Source organism: Sceloporus undulatus, unplaced genomic scaffold, assembly GCF_019175285.1.
Source record: "Sceloporus undulatus isolate JIND9_A2432 ecotype Alabama unplaced genomic scaffold, SceUnd_v1.1 scaffold_12, whole genome shotgun sequence".
Lineage (NCBI taxonomy): Eukaryota > Metazoa > Chordata > Lepidosauria > Squamata > Phrynosomatidae > Sceloporus > Sceloporus undulatus.
In genome coordinates this window covers 5,147,722-5,167,916 of record NW_024802934.1, presented here as the reverse complement: position 1 = coordinate 5,167,916, position 20,195 = coordinate 5,147,722, and the positions used below count along the sequence as shown (strand labels likewise).

The 20,195-nt window shown below is 45.2% G+C and overlaps 1 protein-coding gene across 7 annotated transcripts in view; it reads left to right on the top strand.

Annotated features, from left to right (window-relative positions):
- LOC121917206 (HMG box transcription factor BBX-like) overlaps positions 1 to 19,686 on the top strand; it is a 184,931-nt gene extending 165,245 nt beyond the window's left edge. For all 7 annotated transcript variants that reach the window (XM_042442958.1, XM_042442960.1, XM_042442957.1 and 4 more), the window contains one exon: positions 13,931 to 19,686. In XM_042442958.1, coding sequence (XP_042298892.1) covers positions 13,931 to 14,018 — 88 coding nt within the window. In that variant the 3' untranslated portion in view covers positions 14,019 to 19,686. The remainder of the gene's footprint in view (positions 1 to 13,930) is intronic.
- Positions 19,687 to 20,195: the final 509 nt, after the last annotated feature.

The following is a 20,195-nucleotide window of genomic DNA, read 5'->3' as shown; positions in this document are numbered from 1 at the left end:
GTAATTTACATTATCAGCATCATCATTTCTTTTCCAACTCTTTGCCATTCTGTCTGAAGATAAATTCTGAAACAAGTTCTAACTGATCTAAGAAAATGTTTCCATGTTTAAGGCTTGAAACCGCACTAAGGATTGAAGGATAAGTCAGGCACCAGACAGCTGAATTTCTAGAGAAGTTTGCCATCAGTCCTAATGGATCAGAATAAGATGCATAAATTAAAAACAGGAAAAGCATCTGTGGCTAATGTTGCAGATAAAACAGCACATCTCCCATAGTGGAATGTGGGAGTGAAGTTCCAAGGTAGAAATGTGGGCCACAAGCAAGTGCTATGTTGACACCAGCTCAGAGTAAAGATGCAATGTACCTGTTAGAGATAGAGGATGTGGTGTCCTACTATCACATCCTGCTTTGTACTTCCAATTAATTACCCTGCTCTAACTCTGTTCTTGTTCTTGAGAAAATACATTAGACAGTGAAACACAAGTATTTCTGTGTTTCTCAGGTTCTAGTTTAATGCAGAGGCATGTTCTCTTGTGTTCAAGGCCCTGGGACAAAATCTCACTGTTGCATCCACAAAATTTCATAGGATGTGGATAACAAGCCTCTAGATGCAGGTAAATAGTTCATAAATATCCTCTAGCATAGCTTACATTTTAGCTTTTTTTCATATCTTCATGGCAGTGCAAGTGCAGACTAGACTGATTCTCTACTCATGGATCTGTTTTTCCAGGAAAATCTGTATAGTGGTACCTCGGGATACGAAATGCGCGGGTTACGAAATTTCCGGGATACGAAAAAGTTGGATTGGCAAAAACTGTTTCGGGTTACGAAATATTTTTCGGGTTACGAAATTCATTTCGGCGCGAAATTCAAATGCTATAGGCTTCCAGCGCTAACGGAAAGCTATTTCGGGTTACGAAATTTTCGCGTTACGAAGGGAATGGCGGAACAAATTAATTTCGTAACCCGAGGCACCACTGTATCTCTCTCAGTGTTTTGACCTTTAAAATTGGCAACAAAAAGATGGGTGTGCCTGAGCTGGAGATCACATAGTGCCGACTCTACTGCCTTACTTCTTGTGGCAACAGCATTCCAATTTTCTGTGTAAACCCACCAAATCGGAGCAATACTCCTCAAATGTGCACTCTTCTTAGTGCTGTTTCAATCTTGCCTGCAATGCCACCCTGCTTAATTATACAGCAAATTGACAAGGGCCAGTCCCTAGTCACCCAAGCTATGAAGTCTTAGCCTCAGAGGCTGTTCAGGTTTCTTAACAAGTCGTGTGTAAGTAGGCTTCACCATCAGAAACACACATACACACACCATACTGCTGTATCTTAACTATAAATGCAAATAATCAGATTTAATGAATGAGATGGAATTTTATATCTGTGGGAAGGAACCTGTGTTCCACATTTGTACTGTCTCCATACACACACAAAAATTGTGCTTGATCTCTGCTAATACTGTTGTCAATGCAACTCCTTTGAAATCAAGTCCACTATGGTGGATTCTCTTCATTCTTCAGCTGTGCTTCACATGTTAGATGTTTTCTAATTGCAGCATAGCCATGTTCATGTAAGGGAAGTATTAAGGATAGCATACTAAGAAAGGTCAACAGAGCAATTCTGGGAATATGGTTGAGTCTGCAGGCCAACTTTCAGACAAGAAAGAAGCAATAGCAAAAGCAATAGCAAGTACTTTCTATACTGCTTATCAGTGCACTTAATAACTCCCTAAGCGGTTTACAATGTGTGAGCTAAATGTCCCGAACAGGCTGGGTACTCATTTTAGCGACCTACGAAAGGATGCAAGGTTGAGTGGACTATGGAGTCCTGCCTGGCTCCATAGTCCACTCAACCTTATGGCTGTGAATGGCTGCAGTACTGTACTGGCATTTAACCACTGCTCCACCAGGGTTCCTTTGTACACTAGAAGCCATGTTTCTTTTCTTCAGCAAAGGAATGATCTTAATAGTTTCCAAAGAGACTTTGGAACATTATACATCTTTTCTTTTCAAGGAACCTAGGAGTGTTTTAATTTCCAGTCACATGGAGCCTTTTTATATATATTAAAAAATTTTATGACTTCTGAAAATGCATGAAACTGCAACTTGGTAAATATGTGAGGCATCAGACATTCTGCCTAACCCAAACATTCATGTTAAAACGTTGGCATTCTTATCATCATACCTTAAATAGAAGCTTAGCAAGTCTTCTTTGCTGCCTACATGTGAGTCATTAGGAAAAAGAGGGTATTATTAAAAAGTGAAAGTAACCTAAAAAGGCATCTTTCTAAGAAACTTAAGCAGGTGAGTCTTCATATTTTTCAACTTCAATGGAAGAAACTTGCATTAATTTGCAGTCATCAGAAGCCCAAGCTTCTCTACCCACTTATTTTAGGAAAACAGCAGCAATCCTGAACAGTTCTGTTGCTAATTAGTGAAAATTTTAGGAGATGATATTTTAGGAGTGGGGTGAAAGAGAGCAAAAAAGATGTTCACCTAAAATTACCAGTTGTTATACAATATACGGCATTTGAGGGGTCTTTCAGATAATGTTTTCTTTGTAGTGGAATGATGTGAATTACCTCACTTACACATTCCGGGTTCATTATTCATGCTATGGAACTGCATCTGTGTGCATCTGAGGGAATTTGGTTGCTCACACGTGCCAGACTCAAATAAACATGGAGTCATGTAGAGTTTAATCCCGAATTATCCTGGGTCTGTTCTCATTTGTTATTCACACTGTCGACTGTGCAAATTGTTTTTTAAAAACACTCAGGGAAAAAACAAGTACCAATTATCCCTGGTTTAGGGGGGGGGTTGGGAGCCCCCCCCCCATTTAATCAGGTGCATTCGGGATGCATGTGGACAACAGAGATTCAACCTGGATTCATCCTGAATTATTTTCACCATCTGAAAAGGGCCTAAGTCTAACCCACATTTTCTCCCAAATAAAAGTGAAAGATGTAAGAATGTTTTTGTTCCAAGAAATAGCCCAATGTGTTTTGGCTGAGAAATATTTGTATGGCTTTCTACAAGGGCTGTTCAAAAAAGAGGAAGACACTATATATACATTATTTTCTAAAATATTTTTAAATGGGACATAAACTCAATAAGAACAAATATTGTGTAAACCCATATGCCTCATATTAATTTACACATAAAGTAAAATCTATGAAAATTAATAAGTACTGACTAACGCTATATACTTGTAAAGTAGGACTCTTTATATACTTACAAAAAGTTATATACAGTTGGACCTCTGTATTCATGGGGGATCCATTCCGGACACACACACACACACACACACACCATAGATATAAAAATCTGCATAGGCTCAAATCCATTAAAAATAATGGCGGCGAACTGTGCCCACACCCACTAGTGCAGTCGCTTGCACGCACAACCATTAACCAAAATGGGGCTTGCCATCCACAGATGGTTATATCTACAGATGGCAAGTCTGCCGATAAGGAGGGTGGACTGTAAAACCAACTGGCAAGAGTTTTAAAAGACTTGTTTCCAAATCTTGTGAATGTCAGCTAATATATTTGATGATATAACTGTGTTAACTAATATTTTTTAAATTGATGATATAATCCAAAGGCTACAGATTAGCATTAAAAACAGTGCATACAATGGCATATTTGTGAGTGTGAAACCCCCAGTTTCCTAAGCTTACATACATGCTGATGTCCCCAACCCCAGTTTTAGTACAGTGCATGTTATGGTAAAAAGCTAGTCAGGTAAGGGACAGTACAATGCACAAGAAATCAGATGTTGCTGTAGTCATTTTATAAAACATAATTATTTCTTTAATAATATGTTTTTCTTCATGTTGGATAGTGCCCTGCCCTGTATAAGACCCTGTCAAGAAGGAAAATGAACTTGATGTTAAAGACTGGAAATCTAGTTTATTCCTCTAATTTAGGGTTCAGATTTTAACACTCTCCCTAAGCTGCCTTTCTGCTGCCAAGTTGCTGTGCACAAACTGCTTTGATACACAAAGAAAAAGATTTGTAAGACTGCAGTGGTTTATTCATCTTCGGAAAAATATTGGCTACCACTCAAAGATCTAGAGAAATGTCATTGTAAAATCCTGCAGGTCATTTTTCAAATAGCTTTGTATGTACAGCTGGCCCTTGGAACTTGTGAGGGAACCATTCTGGACCCCCCCCTGCAAGTTCCAAAACTCATGCATATTCAAGCACCATGAGCTTGAATGGGGCATGTGCATGCAGGGCGCGCACCACAGGCATGCGCCCCATTGACATCAATAGCAATCGCCCCTCCGTGGATTTTCAAGTCTGCGAATTTGGAGGGGCGACGATATACAGAAACTCGTCTTACATGTGTATATTGTGATTTGAGTATTGTACTATGACTCTGGAGATTAGGGTTTGATTCCCCACTCATCTGTGAAACCCACTGAATGACCTTTGGCGAGTCACATACTCCCAGCCTCTTCGGGAAAGCAATAGCAAACCTCCTCTAAACAAATCTTGTCAAGAAAACCCCATGGATAGGGTCACCATAAGTTGGAAATGACTTGAAGGCACACAAGAACAGCAACCAAATCTCTATTTGGTTTACTCTATTAATGCTCACAAATCATCATATTATACATTAATGTGAGAAATGGGTAGAATCATCGAATCAGAATTGGAAGAGGCCTCATAGGCCATTGAATCCAGCCCCCTGCTCAGTGCATGCACGTGCACATGCACCTTCTGTACTTATTCATTTTATCACTTACTTAAAATTAGTGTATGCTCATCATTCCCTCCCCTCCCCCATACATACACACCTGTTAACAGCCCCTGAAGAAGCCATAGAAATGTTTCTTGGCCAAAACATCACAATGGAAGGAGGCGTTGAGTGGAGTGTCTCAGGTCTCTGTCTTAGGGCCATTACTTCTTACCATTTTTTTCATTAACTTAGAAGACTAGGTGGGGGGAATCCTTATCAAGGATGCAGATGACACAAAATGGGGGGAAATATGGTGAACACAATGAAAGATATGAACAGAATTTAAAAGCACCTAGTTAAACCAGAAAATTGGGTAAAAATTAAAATGAAATTCAATAGAGGCATAAGCAAAATTCTACATTTAGGCCACAAAAACCAAATACAGAATGGGGGTTATATAATAGCAGTACTACATGAAAAAACTGGGGAATTTGAATTATTGTTGATCATATTGTTGATTTAACATGAGCCAGCAGTATATGCTGCAGCAAAGAACTATTTTAACCTGCTTTAATGGGAACATAAGCTTGGGACAGACCACCTGAAAAGGGCAGCCTGCCGGCGGCCTTTTTTCCTCCAGAGGGAAGCCGCAGCCGCCAAACCTCACGGCTTCCCTCCGGAGGAAAAAGAACCGAGAAAAGCGGTTTCTTCTTCGTGGTCTCTGCGAATCATACAAATGTGTTTCACTGCGCCTGCGCAGTGCTGCTCGGAACCTACTGGAATCACTAGGCAGAGTTTACTCTGCAACATATTGAAACTTTTTGGCGGTAACTCCGCCCACCCGTTATAAGGCCCCTGCCTTCCCGCTCTTTTCCCCAGTTCCTTTTTTCCGCCGCGCTAGCTGCTTCAGGGAACTTTCGCTTGCTTCGCTTGCTTGGAATCACTTTCGCTTTTTGACCTCGGACTGTACTTTGACCATTCTTTGTCTCCCGCCCCTGGTAACTTCGGACTTTCGGACTGTTGACCTCGTTTTCGGATTCTCCTCTGGCTTCGACGACTTTGGAAATGCCTGCACCTTTCAAGAAGTGCGACATTTGCGGGGGCAAGGTGCCCGTCCAGGACCCGCACTCCTCCTGCCTCTTGTGCCTGGGCAAAAACCATGACACCAAGGCCTGCCTGCTCTGCAGATCCCTCTCATCCCAGGCCCGGAAAAACCGTGAGTCCCGGCTCACTTCGGCGATTGCCCTCGGCAAGGTACAAGAGGGGGGTTCACGGTCATCCTCTGTCCCGCCTTCCGTGCCCCCCACCTTGTCTCGGGCCAGTGTGTCCAGCGTGACATCGGGGAGAGCCGCCGTTTCCAGCGTGGTGTGTGTCCCGGCCGGGACAACCTCTTCCACCACCCCCGATGTGGCCCGTGGCTCCAAACCGCCCAGCGCCACCGACGAACCCTCCAAGCGCCCCCATAAGTCTTCGGGGACTGAGGGTACCGAGCCGGCCTCCAAACCGAGGAAGGGATCGGAGGGCTCGCGTTCGAAGAAGGCCACTGAGCCGGAGGTCCATCTCACCTCGCCTTCGTCCTCCAAGGCATCCAAGGGATCTCGCCACGCTCCGAAGTCTAAGGAGCTGGCTGTGTCTTCGGAAGGGGCAAAGTCTCCAAGACCTTCCTCGTCGGCAGCGGCTGCTGTCCTCCTTGACCTCCCAGACAACCCGTTCTTCCCAGCGGAGGAGCCTCCCAGGCCTGGGAAGAAGAGGCACCACGACAAACCGGGTCGTGATCCTGCCCCAAAAAAGCCCAAGTCCTCCAAGGATCGATCCACCACCGACCCGGCGAAGGAGAAGAAGCACTCTCCGTCCAAGCAGGCCCGCGCTTCCACTTCGGCAGCTCCTTGCGATCCGGAGCAGACGCCGGCAGGTCGGAGGACTCCGGTACCGGATACCCCACCGCCTCTGCCCACCATGGACTTTGTCCACGGGACGGACGACACCGTGCTCCCTCGCTCCCCAGGACACCGGTCGCCCTCCCATCCTGCAACCGACGACGAGGAAGGCCAGCCCCGCGGGCATGAGATTCCGGACCTCTTCTTCGACACGCAATCGCGCCGGTATTACGTGTCGGTTTCGGAGGACAGAGCAATAAAGGAGTTCACTAGGCTGAACCCCCATCCTGTAGACCAAGGCACCCCGTCCAGATCAGTCCCGACCGTGTCTGTCTACGAGAGGTCGCCGTCTCCACCTCGCAGGCGCTCGCGATCCTCAGCGGACCTTGCTCCAACCCGCCCGAGATCCCAGGTTAGAGTGACGGACCCCCTCTCCTCTGACCTGGACTCTGACGACGAGCCACTGCTTCCATCTGAGACACCTTCGGACGAAGATGTTCTCTCGGGCCCAGCCTCTCCCCAGAGGATGCATAACCCAGAGCCTTCTTCCCTGTCGGACGACGTCCGGTCCTTCACCGAACACGTCGTTAAGATGGCGAGGGCCCTCTACATCGAGCTCGCTTCCTTGGAGGACGACGCTGAGGACCCGGTTGAGCGTTGGGTGCACGGTCGAGTGCCTACTCCACCTTGCCTGCCTCTCCTTCCGTCACTCCAGACCATTGTCAAGAGGTCCTGGGACTCTCCGGCTACCCTGTCGGCGCCCTCCCGCAAGGTAGAGTCGCTCTATAGGGTCGCCCCGGTGAGCTGCCCCTGGTTGGCTGACCACCCCAGGCCAAACTCTGCCATCATCGAGGGAGCCCAACACAGCTTCGTCCCGAAGCAGGCGACCTCCCCTGTCGACCGGGAGGCAAAGAAGGTGGACGGACTGGCCAAGAAGGCCTACTCTGCATCGGCCCTTGGGGTCAAGGCTGCCAATTACACCGCCTGCATGGGGGCCTACATCCAGACCCTCATGGAATGGATCTCCCCCCTCGTCCCGGACGTCCCAGATGACATCCAGAGGCAGCTGGTGGAGATCAGGGACGAGGCTCATTCCATTGGGAGTTGGATCATCACCACTTCCAGGAATATGGCAGACTGCTCGGGGAGGGCCATGTCAGCATCCATGGCACTTCGACGCCACGCCTGGTTGAGGGCCTCGGACCTCAACCCTACGGTCAGGGCGGCCATCGAGGACATGCCGCTCGATGGGACCGGGCTCTTCCATGCCGAGACCGACGACCGCCTGAACAGGAAGTTCAGGATGAAGGCGGCGGCGAAGAAGCACGGCATGTCCTCAGCACCGGCTTCTCCGTTCCGGAAGCGTCAGCGCCCGTGGCAGCCGCAAGGTCAGTCACAGGGGACTTTCTCCCGGGATCGGCAGTCCCAGCAGCAGGGCTCCCAGAGACACCGCTTCCCCTCGCAGTCTTCCTCCTCCTCTGGCCATCGCAACTTCCCGCCTCGGTACCGCAAGTCCCGTCGGCAGGACACCGACCAGGGGAAGAAGAGAGCCTGAAGGGACGCAGCGCGCTTCGTCTCTCCTTCAGCCCTCTTTTTTTTGGACATTTTGAGGCCCTTCGCTAACACCTGGGCCTCTATAACATCGGACTCGTGGGTTCTCAACATCGTCCGTAGGGGTTATGCCCTCGAGTTCCAAGAGCTCCCTCCACCTGGAGCCTTCATGTCCACTCCCTTCTCGACGAAGTGCGCGCCTTGCTTGGTAAAGGGGCAATCTCCCCTTTGCCGCCCGACCAATGTCCTCGGGCCTTTTTCTCCAGGTACTTCACGGTACCGAAAGCGGATGGGGGCCTCAAGGCCATCCTGGACTTGAGACAATTGAATTTCTTTCTTGACTACCGTCGCTTTCGAATGGTAACCCTGGCTTCCATTCTGCCTCTGCTTCACCAGGGCCTGTGGTTCACGACCGTCGACCTGAAGGATGCCTATTTCCACATCGGGATCCGAGAGTCCCACCGGAGATTCCTCGCCTTCGCTGTCGGCTCCACCTCGTACCACTACAACGTGCTTCCTTTCGGCTTGGCCACGGCTCCACGAGTCTTCACAAAGTGCATGGCACCGGTGGTGGCATAACTTCATCAGAAGGGCTTCATGGTCTTTCCCTACCTGGACGACTGGCTGTTTGCAGCCGAATCCCAACACGAGCTGCAGGAGGCAGTCTCATTCGCCTTGCACCTCTTGGACTCCCTCGGGCTGGTCGTCAACAGGGAAAAGTCCCATTTTACACCGACCAGACAGGTCAAGTTCATCGGGGCCATCCTCGACTCCGAAAACTGCTTAGCCTTCCTCCCTCCGGATCGGTTTCAGGCCCTGACAACGTCCCTCAGGCCGTGCATCTCCCACAGAAGGGTGAGAGCCAGAGACGTCCAAGTCGCCCTGGGTCACATGGCATCGACGACATTCGTCACCCCTTGGGCAAGACTCCGTCTTCGACCTCTCCAATCTTGGTTCCTCTCCGTCTTCTCCCCGTTGGAGGACCCTCCGTCAAGGTGGCTCACGGTACCGAGACCGGTGGCCGCTTCCCTCAGATGGTGGCTGGACAGCTCCAACGTCTGCACCGGGATGCCCTTTCATCAGCCCCAGGCACAACTGACTCTGACAACCGATGCATCCCTGGAGGGATGGGGTGCCCACCTGCTCGACCTCGTCGTCAAAGACAGGTGGTCCACACAAGACAAGCTCCTCCACATCAACGCCTTGGAGATGCTCGCAGTGGAAAAGGCCTTGAGGGCGTTCGAGTTCGCTGTCACAGGAAAGGTGGTCCTCCTGAGGACAGACAACACCACCGTGATGTATTACATCAACAAGCAAGGTGGTACCAGATCCAAGACCCTGCTCGACCTCACGCTCCGCATCTGGGACTGGTGCATCCAGAGACGAGTCCTCCTCCAGGCAATTCATCTTCCCGGGGAGGACAACGACTTGGCAGACCGCCTCAGCAGATCTCCATCGGTGTGCCACGAGTGGAGGCTCCATCCCGAGACGGTCAGCGACCTCTTCGATCAGTGGGGAACCCCCCGGATCGACCTCTTCGCGACCAGGTGGAACACCCACTGTCCCCAGTTCTGCTCCAGGAAGCGATTCGACGGATCCCTTGGAGACGCATTCGCTTTCCTCTGGACGGGGGAGCTCCTCTACGCCTTCCCTCCGTTCCCTCTCATCATCAGAGTGGTGTCCAAGATGACAACAGACCGCTCGCATGCGATCCTGGTCACCCCGTGGTGGCCGAGACAGCCGTGGTTCGCATCCCTTCTCCACCTCTCCAGGAGAGGCTTCCTCCGCCTCGACCCGCGCCCGGACCTGCTGTCGATCCAGGACGGACGGATTCTCTACCCGGACATCGAGAGCCTGCCGCTGGTAGCCTGGAGAATTCAGTCCTGACTGCCCTGCCGGAGGCAGTGAGGACGGTGATCCTGGCTGCGAGGAAACCTTCCACCCAGCGCTCTTATGCCCTGAAATGGAGGAGATTTTGCCTCTTCCTTGACCAAAAGGGCTTGTCTCCTGCACAGGTGTCCACTCCAGTGGTGCTGGAGTTTTTGATGACACTTTTGGATGGAGGGCTGTCCCTCACATCCATCAAATGCTACCTGTCTGCCATCTGTGCCAAATACCAGTTCGGGGGGAGGGTTTCTTTCTTCAAAGACCCTTTGGTGAAGGGGTTCCTGAAGGGTTGTGCCAACCTTTATTCTCCTGTGTCGGTACCAACGCCGGCTTGGAGTTTGGAGTCGGTACTGTCCGCCCTCCAATCCAAGCCCTTTGAACCGATGGCCACAGCGGACTTGAGACTATTGACTTGGAAAACCGCCTTTCTTGTGGCCATCACCTCTGCCCGCCGTGCAGGCGAACTCTGTGCTTTACGGAGGGACCAGCCATTCTTGAGGTTCCACAAGGACAAGGTGGTCCTCCATACGGACATCACCTTCTTGCCGAAGGTTGTGTCTGCTTTCCACATGTGCCAGGACATTGTGTTACCTACTCTCGCATCCAACCCGACGTCGGATGAGGAGCGACGCCTACACTCTCTTGATGTCAGGAGAGCACTGGCATTTTACCTGGACAGAACTGCTGCCTCCAGTCGGTCCGAGAGACTTTTCCAATGCTACTCGGAACCGAAGAAAGGGTTGCCTGTGTCTGCACAGAGGTTGTCCAAATGGGTGGCTGGTACCATCCACCTCTGCTATGAACTGTTAGGCAAGCCTCTCCCTGGCAGGGTTCGGTCCCATTCCACAAGGTCAATGGCAGCATCCTCTGCATTCCTGTCGGGGATCCCCTTGGAGGATGTCTGCAGGGCTGCCGTCTGGTCCCAACCTCTGACTTTCATCAAGCATTATAGGTTGGACACCAGGGCCATCCGAGACGCAGCTTTCGGGAGGGCTGTGTTGGTTTCAGGGTTGCATTGATTGCACTACTGATGGTTGTGTGTTGGTTTATGTACAGTTGACACTGTTTACATTCTGTTCTATGTAGGTTGGTTATGGGACTGGTCTTGCATGACCTCTTGTTCCCTACTCAGGTCTAGCAATGTTGTTGCTATGTGTATCTTCTATGAACAGAAAAGACTGACGCTTTTTATGGTTCAAGGTGTTTATTGTATAATAAATATACCTTTGGTTCACCATAGCTTTGGTTTCAGGACACTCCCTCCGCCGCATACCTTAGCTTGTCAGTCTAAACCCATTTGTATGATCCGCAGAGACCACGAAGAAGAAGGACAGGTTGCTTACCTGTAACGGTATTTCTTCGAGTGGTCATCTGCGAATACATACAAATCCCACCCGTCCGTCCCCTCAGTGTCCTGCTCTCATTGGCTCTTTCCATCGCCTGCTTGGCGGAAAAATTGCGGAACTGGGGAAAAGAGCGGGAAGGCAGGGACCTTATAACGGGTGGGTGGAGTTACCGCCAAAAAGTTTCAATATGTTGCAGAGTAAACTCTGCCCAGTGATTCCAGTAGGTTCCGAGCAGCACTGCGCAGGCGCAGTGAAACCCATTTGTATGTATTCGCAGATGACCACTCGAAGAAATACCGTTACAGGTAAGCAACCTGTCCTTCTTTTTAAGCTGCAGGGGCAGCATAACAAGTGTGCCACTGGTGCACTCGTTATGTAAGCGCCACGTGGTGCTTATGTAACAATGGCAGTGCCCGTATACACAGGGCGCCGCCATTGTTACACTGTCCATATGTTCTAGGGTTAGGGACCGTGTGGTTGCCGTGCGGTGCCTAACCCTAGAACTGGCACTGGTATACCACTTTATGGCGGTATGCACTGCGCCATAGTTTCTTAGTTGAGGGAAGTAATAGTCCCACTATATTCTGTGCCTCATCTGGTGTACTGCAGTTCTGAGCACCTCTTAAGAAAGATGTGGACAAGTTTGAGCAGGTTCAGAGAAGGGCAGCCAGGATAATAAGAGACATAGAGTACAGGGCTGTTTGACCATGGAACACGCTCCCTCGGAGTGTAGTGGAGTCTCCTTCTTTGGAGGTCTTTAAGCAGAGACTAGATGGCCATCTGTTGGGTATGCTTTGAGTGAGATTTCCTGCATGGCAGGGGGTTGGACTGGATGGCCCTTGTGGTCTCTTCCAACTCTACGATTCTATGATTCTATGAAACATATAAGGAAAGGTTGAAATAGCTGGGCATGTTCAGTTTTGCACAGGATTATCACAGAGAGAAGAGAGCAAGCAATCTATTCTCTGTTGCCCTAGAGCAGGGGTAGGCAACCTTTTTGAGCCGGGGGCCGGGTTGCTGTCCCTCAGGCGACTGGGGGCCGAAGCCGGGGGTGGAGCTTCAACCCTCTGGGGCGGGGCCACATGCTGGGGGTGGAGCTTCCACCCTCCGGGGCGGGGCCACGTGCCAGGGGGTGGAGCTTCCACCCTCCAGGGGCGGGGCCACATGCCAGGGGCGGAGCTTCTACCCAGTGATTCCAGTAGGTTCCGAGCTTCTACCCTCCGGGGGCCAGGCCTCCCCATCTTTGCTGGCCCCTGACGGGGCCCCAGGCCCCATCAGAGACCGGCAAAAAAGCTGGTGGGGGTCGTCAGTGCTGGAGGGCCTCCTGGAGGGCCCCAGAGATGGCAGCGGGCCCCCCAGAGGCCCCCTGCCGGCCTCGGAGCCAAAATGGCGGTGCCCAGAGTGGCGAAAAGCCGTGACGGATGGCTGCCACAGCGGCGGCAGCGGCGACAACAGCAGCAAGGGGCCAGGCGGCAGGCCTCCACGGGCCGCATCCGGCCCGCGGGCCGGAGGTTGCCGACCCCTGCCCTAGAGGGTAGGGCTAGGTCTAATGGATTTAAGTTACAGGAGAGTAGATTAGAACATTAGCAGGAATATCTTGACAAACAGAGTAGTTTGGCAATGGAAGCATTTGCTTAGAGAAGGGGGAGGGGCTCTTCTCTGGACAACTTCAAAAAGGGGTTGGACAGCTACCTACTGGGGATGCTTTAGCTGGAGATACTGTTTTGGAGTTGATGATGCATGAGGGCCCTTCCAACTCTATGATTCTCTGGTTCTGTGACAATTGAGTTATTTTGTAGTTTAATTAGCTGAAAGAGCCAATTACAGTGACATGCAAGCAGCACTTAAATTTAAAAATGGAAATGGAAATGACAGCCTTTGTGGTCTTAGAATCCTTTCTCCCTAATCCCTAATGTGTGTAAAATCTGTAGCTGTACTTGATGAACAATTTGGTAACATACATGATTGAAAAGCAAAGTGATCCTATCATTGTCACTGATCACACTGTGTCTTGCTTGGAAAAGTTACTTCTTCATAGCGACCATGCCATCTGAGGGATTTTTATCCAGGGAAAACTTTTCCTCATCCAGGTGGGGATAAACAAACAAGTTTGATTCCACACATACAGAGCTCCTGGCTGAATCAGGGCAATGTTGTTCCTAGAAACAAAGTATGAGTTATTATTAGCATTTGACATGAAGCTACACATTCAGCACAGGATACTTCTCCTACAGCACAAGATTTTTCCCTGCTGTTGATGTTAGTAGTATAAAATTTAGTGGAATACAAATATTGTATTTTAAGTGCATGTGCTATTTGGGAATAGAAGAACAATGTTGTTATTGTTGCTGTTGTTTGTTTGTCCTGTCTATGATTCATCTGATTCAATAAAGAAAGTCATAACCCTGACTTGCAAGGCCTGAGCAGGAAGGTTAATGGACTGAGGTTTATGGAGGTCTTTCATTCAAGGGTGTGCCATAAATTGAAGCTAATTTGACAGCAAATAACAACAGCAACAAAAGATTGAGAAGCATAATTGTGGGTTAACATTCCATTTGTTTTTCCTTTACAGGAATCAGAGGACAGCACCTCTCCCTTGTGATGGACAGCCAAAAGAAATGTCTCAGGCTCCAGTGCTTATTTCCTGCGCTGACCAGTGAAGCTCTACCCTATTGTAAAACATTGTGCTTTACCTAATATCCTAGCCTTGTCTTTACCAATGGATACTAGTCAGTCCATGTGATGGAGGAATCCATAGACTGAAAATGAGTGGTTCGTGTTCAGTGTGGCACAGATTTCACTGATACCTTGGGACGGGTCCCTTCCAGTTTGGGGCCCAGAATCTATTCTAAGGGGGATGTTATTTTTCTGTTAAGAAACAGAAATGAAAAGATCTGGAGTTTTGTTTTGTATTGAAGGTTTTTAAAGTGGTAAATGTATAGTTACATGGAAGAGGCAGACTTTACTGTAGCTCACACAGCATCTGTTTTATCAACCAGAGTTTGGAAAGTAGTTTCATATAATAACTAGTTACTCTAAACAAAAATTCAGAGGAGGAGATGGGGGAAAGGGGAAGAAACTGATGCACTGCACTAGTTACTAGATATTCTTAGTCCTTTTTGTACATGAAGATTTATGTTCTGAGATGGTTTATATAATAGGTTATGCCTACATTTATATTTTAGAATGAATTTTAAGAACCTGTTTGGAAAATCCAAGAAAGCATGGGCAGGTGTGCTATTGTTAGCGGTCTATGTGCCGTTGTATGGCCCAGGAGTTCTGCACTTTTTTTGTATTTGCCACCAGGGGGTAGAGTTTATTGGCAAAAAATGTTGACAGGCTTTATTTTGCTTGGTTTTTTTAAAAAAATTAAGCATAGAATAATGAGCATGATTTGCATTTGAAAGAAAGGTTTGACATATTGATAAGAACAATACTACAAATTATTGATTTGTCTTTCAAGCCTTGCAGGGTTCATTTATTTTTGGATAGAAGTCTAAAATAACTATGTGGAAACTAAAGCAGTGAAATGGGTGGCGGGGGGGGGGGGGGATACTATTAATATGTTGTTCAGAAGTGACCTTAGTATTACTTCACTCTTTGGGGGAAAACAACCTTTTCTATTGACATGCACACTGATGTACATATTTTGCATTTTACAGACACTGGAATTGTCATAAATACTATGCACAGTCTAAATTGGCTTCATCAGTTGTATGAAGTGCTAGTGCTAGTTTGAGAGGGTAAAGTGCTGAGTGTCACATTAGTAAGGGATGAAGGAGAAATGAAGTTACAGAATTAGGCTGTCAAAGAGATCCTTTTCCAGTTCATGTTTTTTGTCTTGATTCTGTGTTGTATCTTACTCCCATGCACACATCTCATGCCATGGCAGAGTCCAGATTATTCTAAAAACCATTTCCTTCTGTTTATTAACCCCACACTGATCTCAGTTGCCAGTCATCTGACACAGTACACATGGAGCAATTTTGGCTGCTGTTGCTCATTTACTTTTTCAAATCACAATCCCACTGATCAGCTGCCTGTTCTTGAAGAGCTGATTCATAGGATTTCCCCTTCAGACCTACACCCCCATTTGTTGGACCAGGAAGGGTAATTGTGTAGACAGCAGCACCTGTTTGTATGCACAGTTCCCTGTCCAGCTAAAAGTACACAAATGGAAGCCTGCTTCCACACACACAAAGCCCCTGGCTGGATCAGGGCAGTGTTGTTCCTAGCAGTAAAAAATGAATTATTATTAGAATTCGACATGAAGCTGCACACTCAACACAGGGTACTTCTTCCACAGCACAAGATGTTTCCCTATTTGTTTTGCATCATAGCACAAAGACTTCTTAACCAAATGCTATTGACCAGACCCCAGCAATAATTTTCTATAAGTCGTCTTGTCTCTGGTGGAATTTTGTGATAGCATTCAATTCAGCAAGACTCTTTTTTATTGATTAGGCTCTATACGATGAGAGTTTACACAATTTTATCAGGCTTTCTTAATTTATACTTGACAGAATTGATAAAGGATGTGTGTTTGGGGGTTTTATTTTTTATTTTATTTTTTGTAATTGGATTTAATAGCCATATGAAAAGTGACTCTTAAAACCTGCTTGGATTAGCCTTTAATTGTTGTAATCAGTGCATGTCTTTCAGTGTCTGTGTCAATCTCAGACAATTCACACACATTGTAATAACTGGAGAAAATGTCATTTCAACCCATGTAAAAATCAGAGACTTACTCACAGATGTAAAGGTTGAAGAAGTGGAAGAAGGAAAAATGCAAGAAAGAGAAAGTTACATACTTTTAGAAAATTTAGGTAGAAGAATATTCCACATGCCTCTGGAGCCTGCCATACTATTTTAATAGCTCAATTTTCTGGAAATTTTCTAAATTATTGTGTCATCATGCCATATTCTTGGGCATATATTGTTATAGTTTTAGAATTGTAGGCCCATGTATTAGCTGTGGTTCAAACCTTTAAGTAGCTGAAATCTAAATCCTATATGGTTCAGCCTGTTCAGTACCACCATCCTTGCACCATTTTAAATTTGAGTATTGTTTCTAAAACATCTCTTTATATGAATGGTGCCTTTTAAAAGATGCAGACAGTTAGGGTTTTTCTTTCCCCTATGTGAATTAATTCCTTGATTATCCTTCTTTCCTAAACCGCAGTTATTATCTCTTAGACACGGGACTGAATTTGGATCAAATTTACTGACTGTGAGTGTTTTCTGATGCTTGTAAACCTTTCTGTAGATCTGCTTATTTTTTTAGCAATTAGGCACCGAGAGCAACAGAAATTTTACTTATAGTACTTTGGGAGCACAATTCACTTGGATATTGTTCTGCCCAAACCCCATGGGAATGCGCATTAAGTTTTTACACAGATCCCATTCCTTTCAGTGGGGTTTCTTCAAGATAATTTCCAGATAGATTGTGCACTCTGGCTCCCCTCCCCCCCCTTTTTTTTTTTTTCTTGATTCTCTAAATGATGTCTTGATTTCAGTAGGGATATTTACAGAAATTGTTAGAATGGATATCCCTAAGTTCAAATAGAAACAATTGTTAGCATAAAAAAAATCAATCCAACAATGTACTGTTTAAATGTCTGTTTTTGTTTTTAATTTCCATTATTTTGTGTTTTTCGAAAATGAATTTCTGTGGCATGTATATACCAGCAGTGTTGCCCTTCCATTTATATCCATGAATTCTTATAGAAACAGCAATGTTGCACCTTAAATATTTCAAACAAACCAAAATATTATGTTATCCGCTTTAGTGTTTATTCCAATATTGTTATATTATAGTTTACCAAACCCATTCTAACTTAGCAAAAGCTATCAGTATTTATGCATTTAACAATATTCTCTAGATTTGAACCTGTGTATGTCTTTTTTTTACAAGAAATTTAAATAAGATAAATTATTCTTGCCCTCTTCTATGGTTTCTTAATGAAAGGGAGGATATATTTCTCAAGTGTAAAATTTAGCACTGTCCCATTTCCATTGTCGTTGTTTATTTATTTAGTGACCTTTGATATTTCATATACTGTACTGTAGTTTTGAGGTATACACATAGTAGCTGATACTGCAAGCAAAGAATCAGCTGGGAGAAGGATACTGTAATGTCATGTTCATGAATTTGTGTTAGTACTGTATTAGATGAAGGGATTAGAAGGAAATTCTGCAAAGTATTTAACATGTACATTTGATTTTGATTTTCCTGTTGGGGTGTTTTCCATATACAAGACCAAAACTGATGTAAAATCTTGTGGAGCTGATATCATGCTGTTGTACTTATGACAGTAATTTCCTCTGGATTGTACTGTGATTCCAGAAATAGGATATATTTATTTAAGAAGAAATAGTGTGCTTTTTTTTACTAATACATTATACAAAGCAATGAGCCAAGGAGTTCAATCTTTGCCTCACTGTCCAGCTTATAGTTCAGTCCCCAACTTTCAGAATTGACTTTGAAATTGTTGTGGTATTGGGATAAGCAACAGGGTATAATGGGCTCCAAGTTTTTTTTGTTTTTGTTTTTTGTTATTATTATTATTATTATTATTATTTGATAGTGGACTTGGTTGCTGCTTCTAAATAACACAAGTAGCATACATGTAGCTGCTAGTTACTTGAGAGTTGCTTGCTCTGTTCACTTGCAAACCCACAAGAGTTGTACACTGTGTGCCACAACAAGGAAAGACATAATACAAAGTGTCTGCCTGTCAGAAATGGTGTATCCCTAAGCTGAATTGGCCAATATATAAAGATAGAGTGAGAGATGCATTAAATTTTACCTTTCTGCAGAGATATACAAAAGGCATAGTTTGGATGGTGCTTCCTACCATCCACAGCAGGAAGAGTAAAGTGAAAACACACACTGAATTCATATGATGAGTGATGAGAAATTTTATAAATGTAGCCAGAGATGTATGTATCCTGCTACATTTGCAGACTTCTTGATAAAGAGTCAGACTGGCACAGATTAACCTCGCTGCTGGGAATGGAGAAAATCCACATACATGTCTTGTTTATGTGGAGCCTCAATTGCAGAATTGGGGGCACCAGCATATTGTGACTATAACACAATACAGTTGTCTGTAGTGATCAACTATACAGAGGATTTTCAACCAACCGTGTGAAAAGGACTGTAGGAATGTTTTCTAAATGAACAAGGGGAACACCTTCTGTACCACATTGGGGATCATTTAGACAGCTATCACTGAGTTATTAAGTGATACTTTTTTCAGTCATTCATGGAAGGGAGAGAAGATGCTGGTTTAATATAACCTTAGTATGGAGCATTAGAATAACACAATTTTTCATGATTGTGTCATGTTCAGCAACTGTAAGAAATGTTTTCATTTTAAAGATAATAGCTAGGGAACTGGGTTAATCAAAAAGGCAGGGTTTTCAGGTTTTCATTTTGATGGGAGAGGGGTGGGGTTTATATTCTGTGAAGGAAAAGAAATATGGTAAAGACTATAATGATTGTTGGGCTTGCCTTGTACTTTTGTGTATTTATGCCTCTCAGCAGCTCTCTGTTCTACAACTAATTCTAATAATGCTACCTCTATTAAAGGCTACTGCAGTTGACTTCCATTTGTTTTCAAGATTCCTCATGAAATCTTCCTGAGCTAATGGATATTTAGTTTGAATTACTCTCCAGTACATTTTTATTTCCTAAAAACAGCAGCAATTCTGTACAGGGGACAGTGTAACTCTCAAAACTGATATCTATAGTATTCATACCATTGATCCCTAACAAGTGAGGCATTTGTTTGGTATTAATGAGGCATTGTTTTTCTTCTGTATACATGACAATAGATGTTGCTTTTAAAACACTTGCAATCTGGTGTGGACACACAAACATACATACATGTACCACAGTGAAAAGAAAAATGCTCCTTTCCCCAAAAACATTTCATAATTGAACTGTATATTTATCTTCCTTTTGAAAAACTGAGACAATACCTCACATGCAGAATTCCATGCAAACAACTGGATTTATTTTGTGATAGTCTGGACTCTATCCATAGTTTACAATATCATTACCATGGCATATAATTATGTCTTGTACATGCATAGTATGAAAACATGATCTGCATTAGATGCTGTTTGTTTTTCATTGTTGTGGGTCAAGATGCTAACTTGTAGAGCCCTTAAATCTATCCTACCCTTGCATTCCCCACACACACTTTTGTATAAATTTGGCATCTGCACATATCACAACATAACACATTTCAGTAAGCTGCAAACTAAGGCACAGATTTCATGTTTCTGATGACTTAAATAAAACTAAGTTTGTTCTTCTCATTTTTGCCCAAGTCTTAAATAGGTTCTCAACATTGTTTATCAGAAGGCATCCACAGCATATCTGGGTTTTTTGTTTGTAAGTTTTTGCTCCTAATCTTATAGACAACAGTCCAGATAGGACTCTTTTCATACCACTATTCCAAAGAATTGATTTCTAATGAGTATCTTAACAGTTTTATATCAGGAATCAACATGCACCAGTATACTGGGATTGGAGACACTATAACTTATTTTATAGATTAAAATATTGACTCTATAAAGTAGGTTATTTTGTGTACCATATTATGTAAATAAAAAAAACTGCTTTCTTAAACATGTGCTTAGGATTTTTTAAAATATAATTTTAAAATAATTTTGTCCTGCTTTTCACTAGCTTTACAGATATAACCAGTTGCTTTGCTGTTTTCAAATCAGCACCAAAGGGCTTTGAAGACAACAAAAATATGTGTATGTGATACTTTTCAATTTAACTGCCCAACGTTTAACTCTTATTCCTTTGAAGCTTTTCT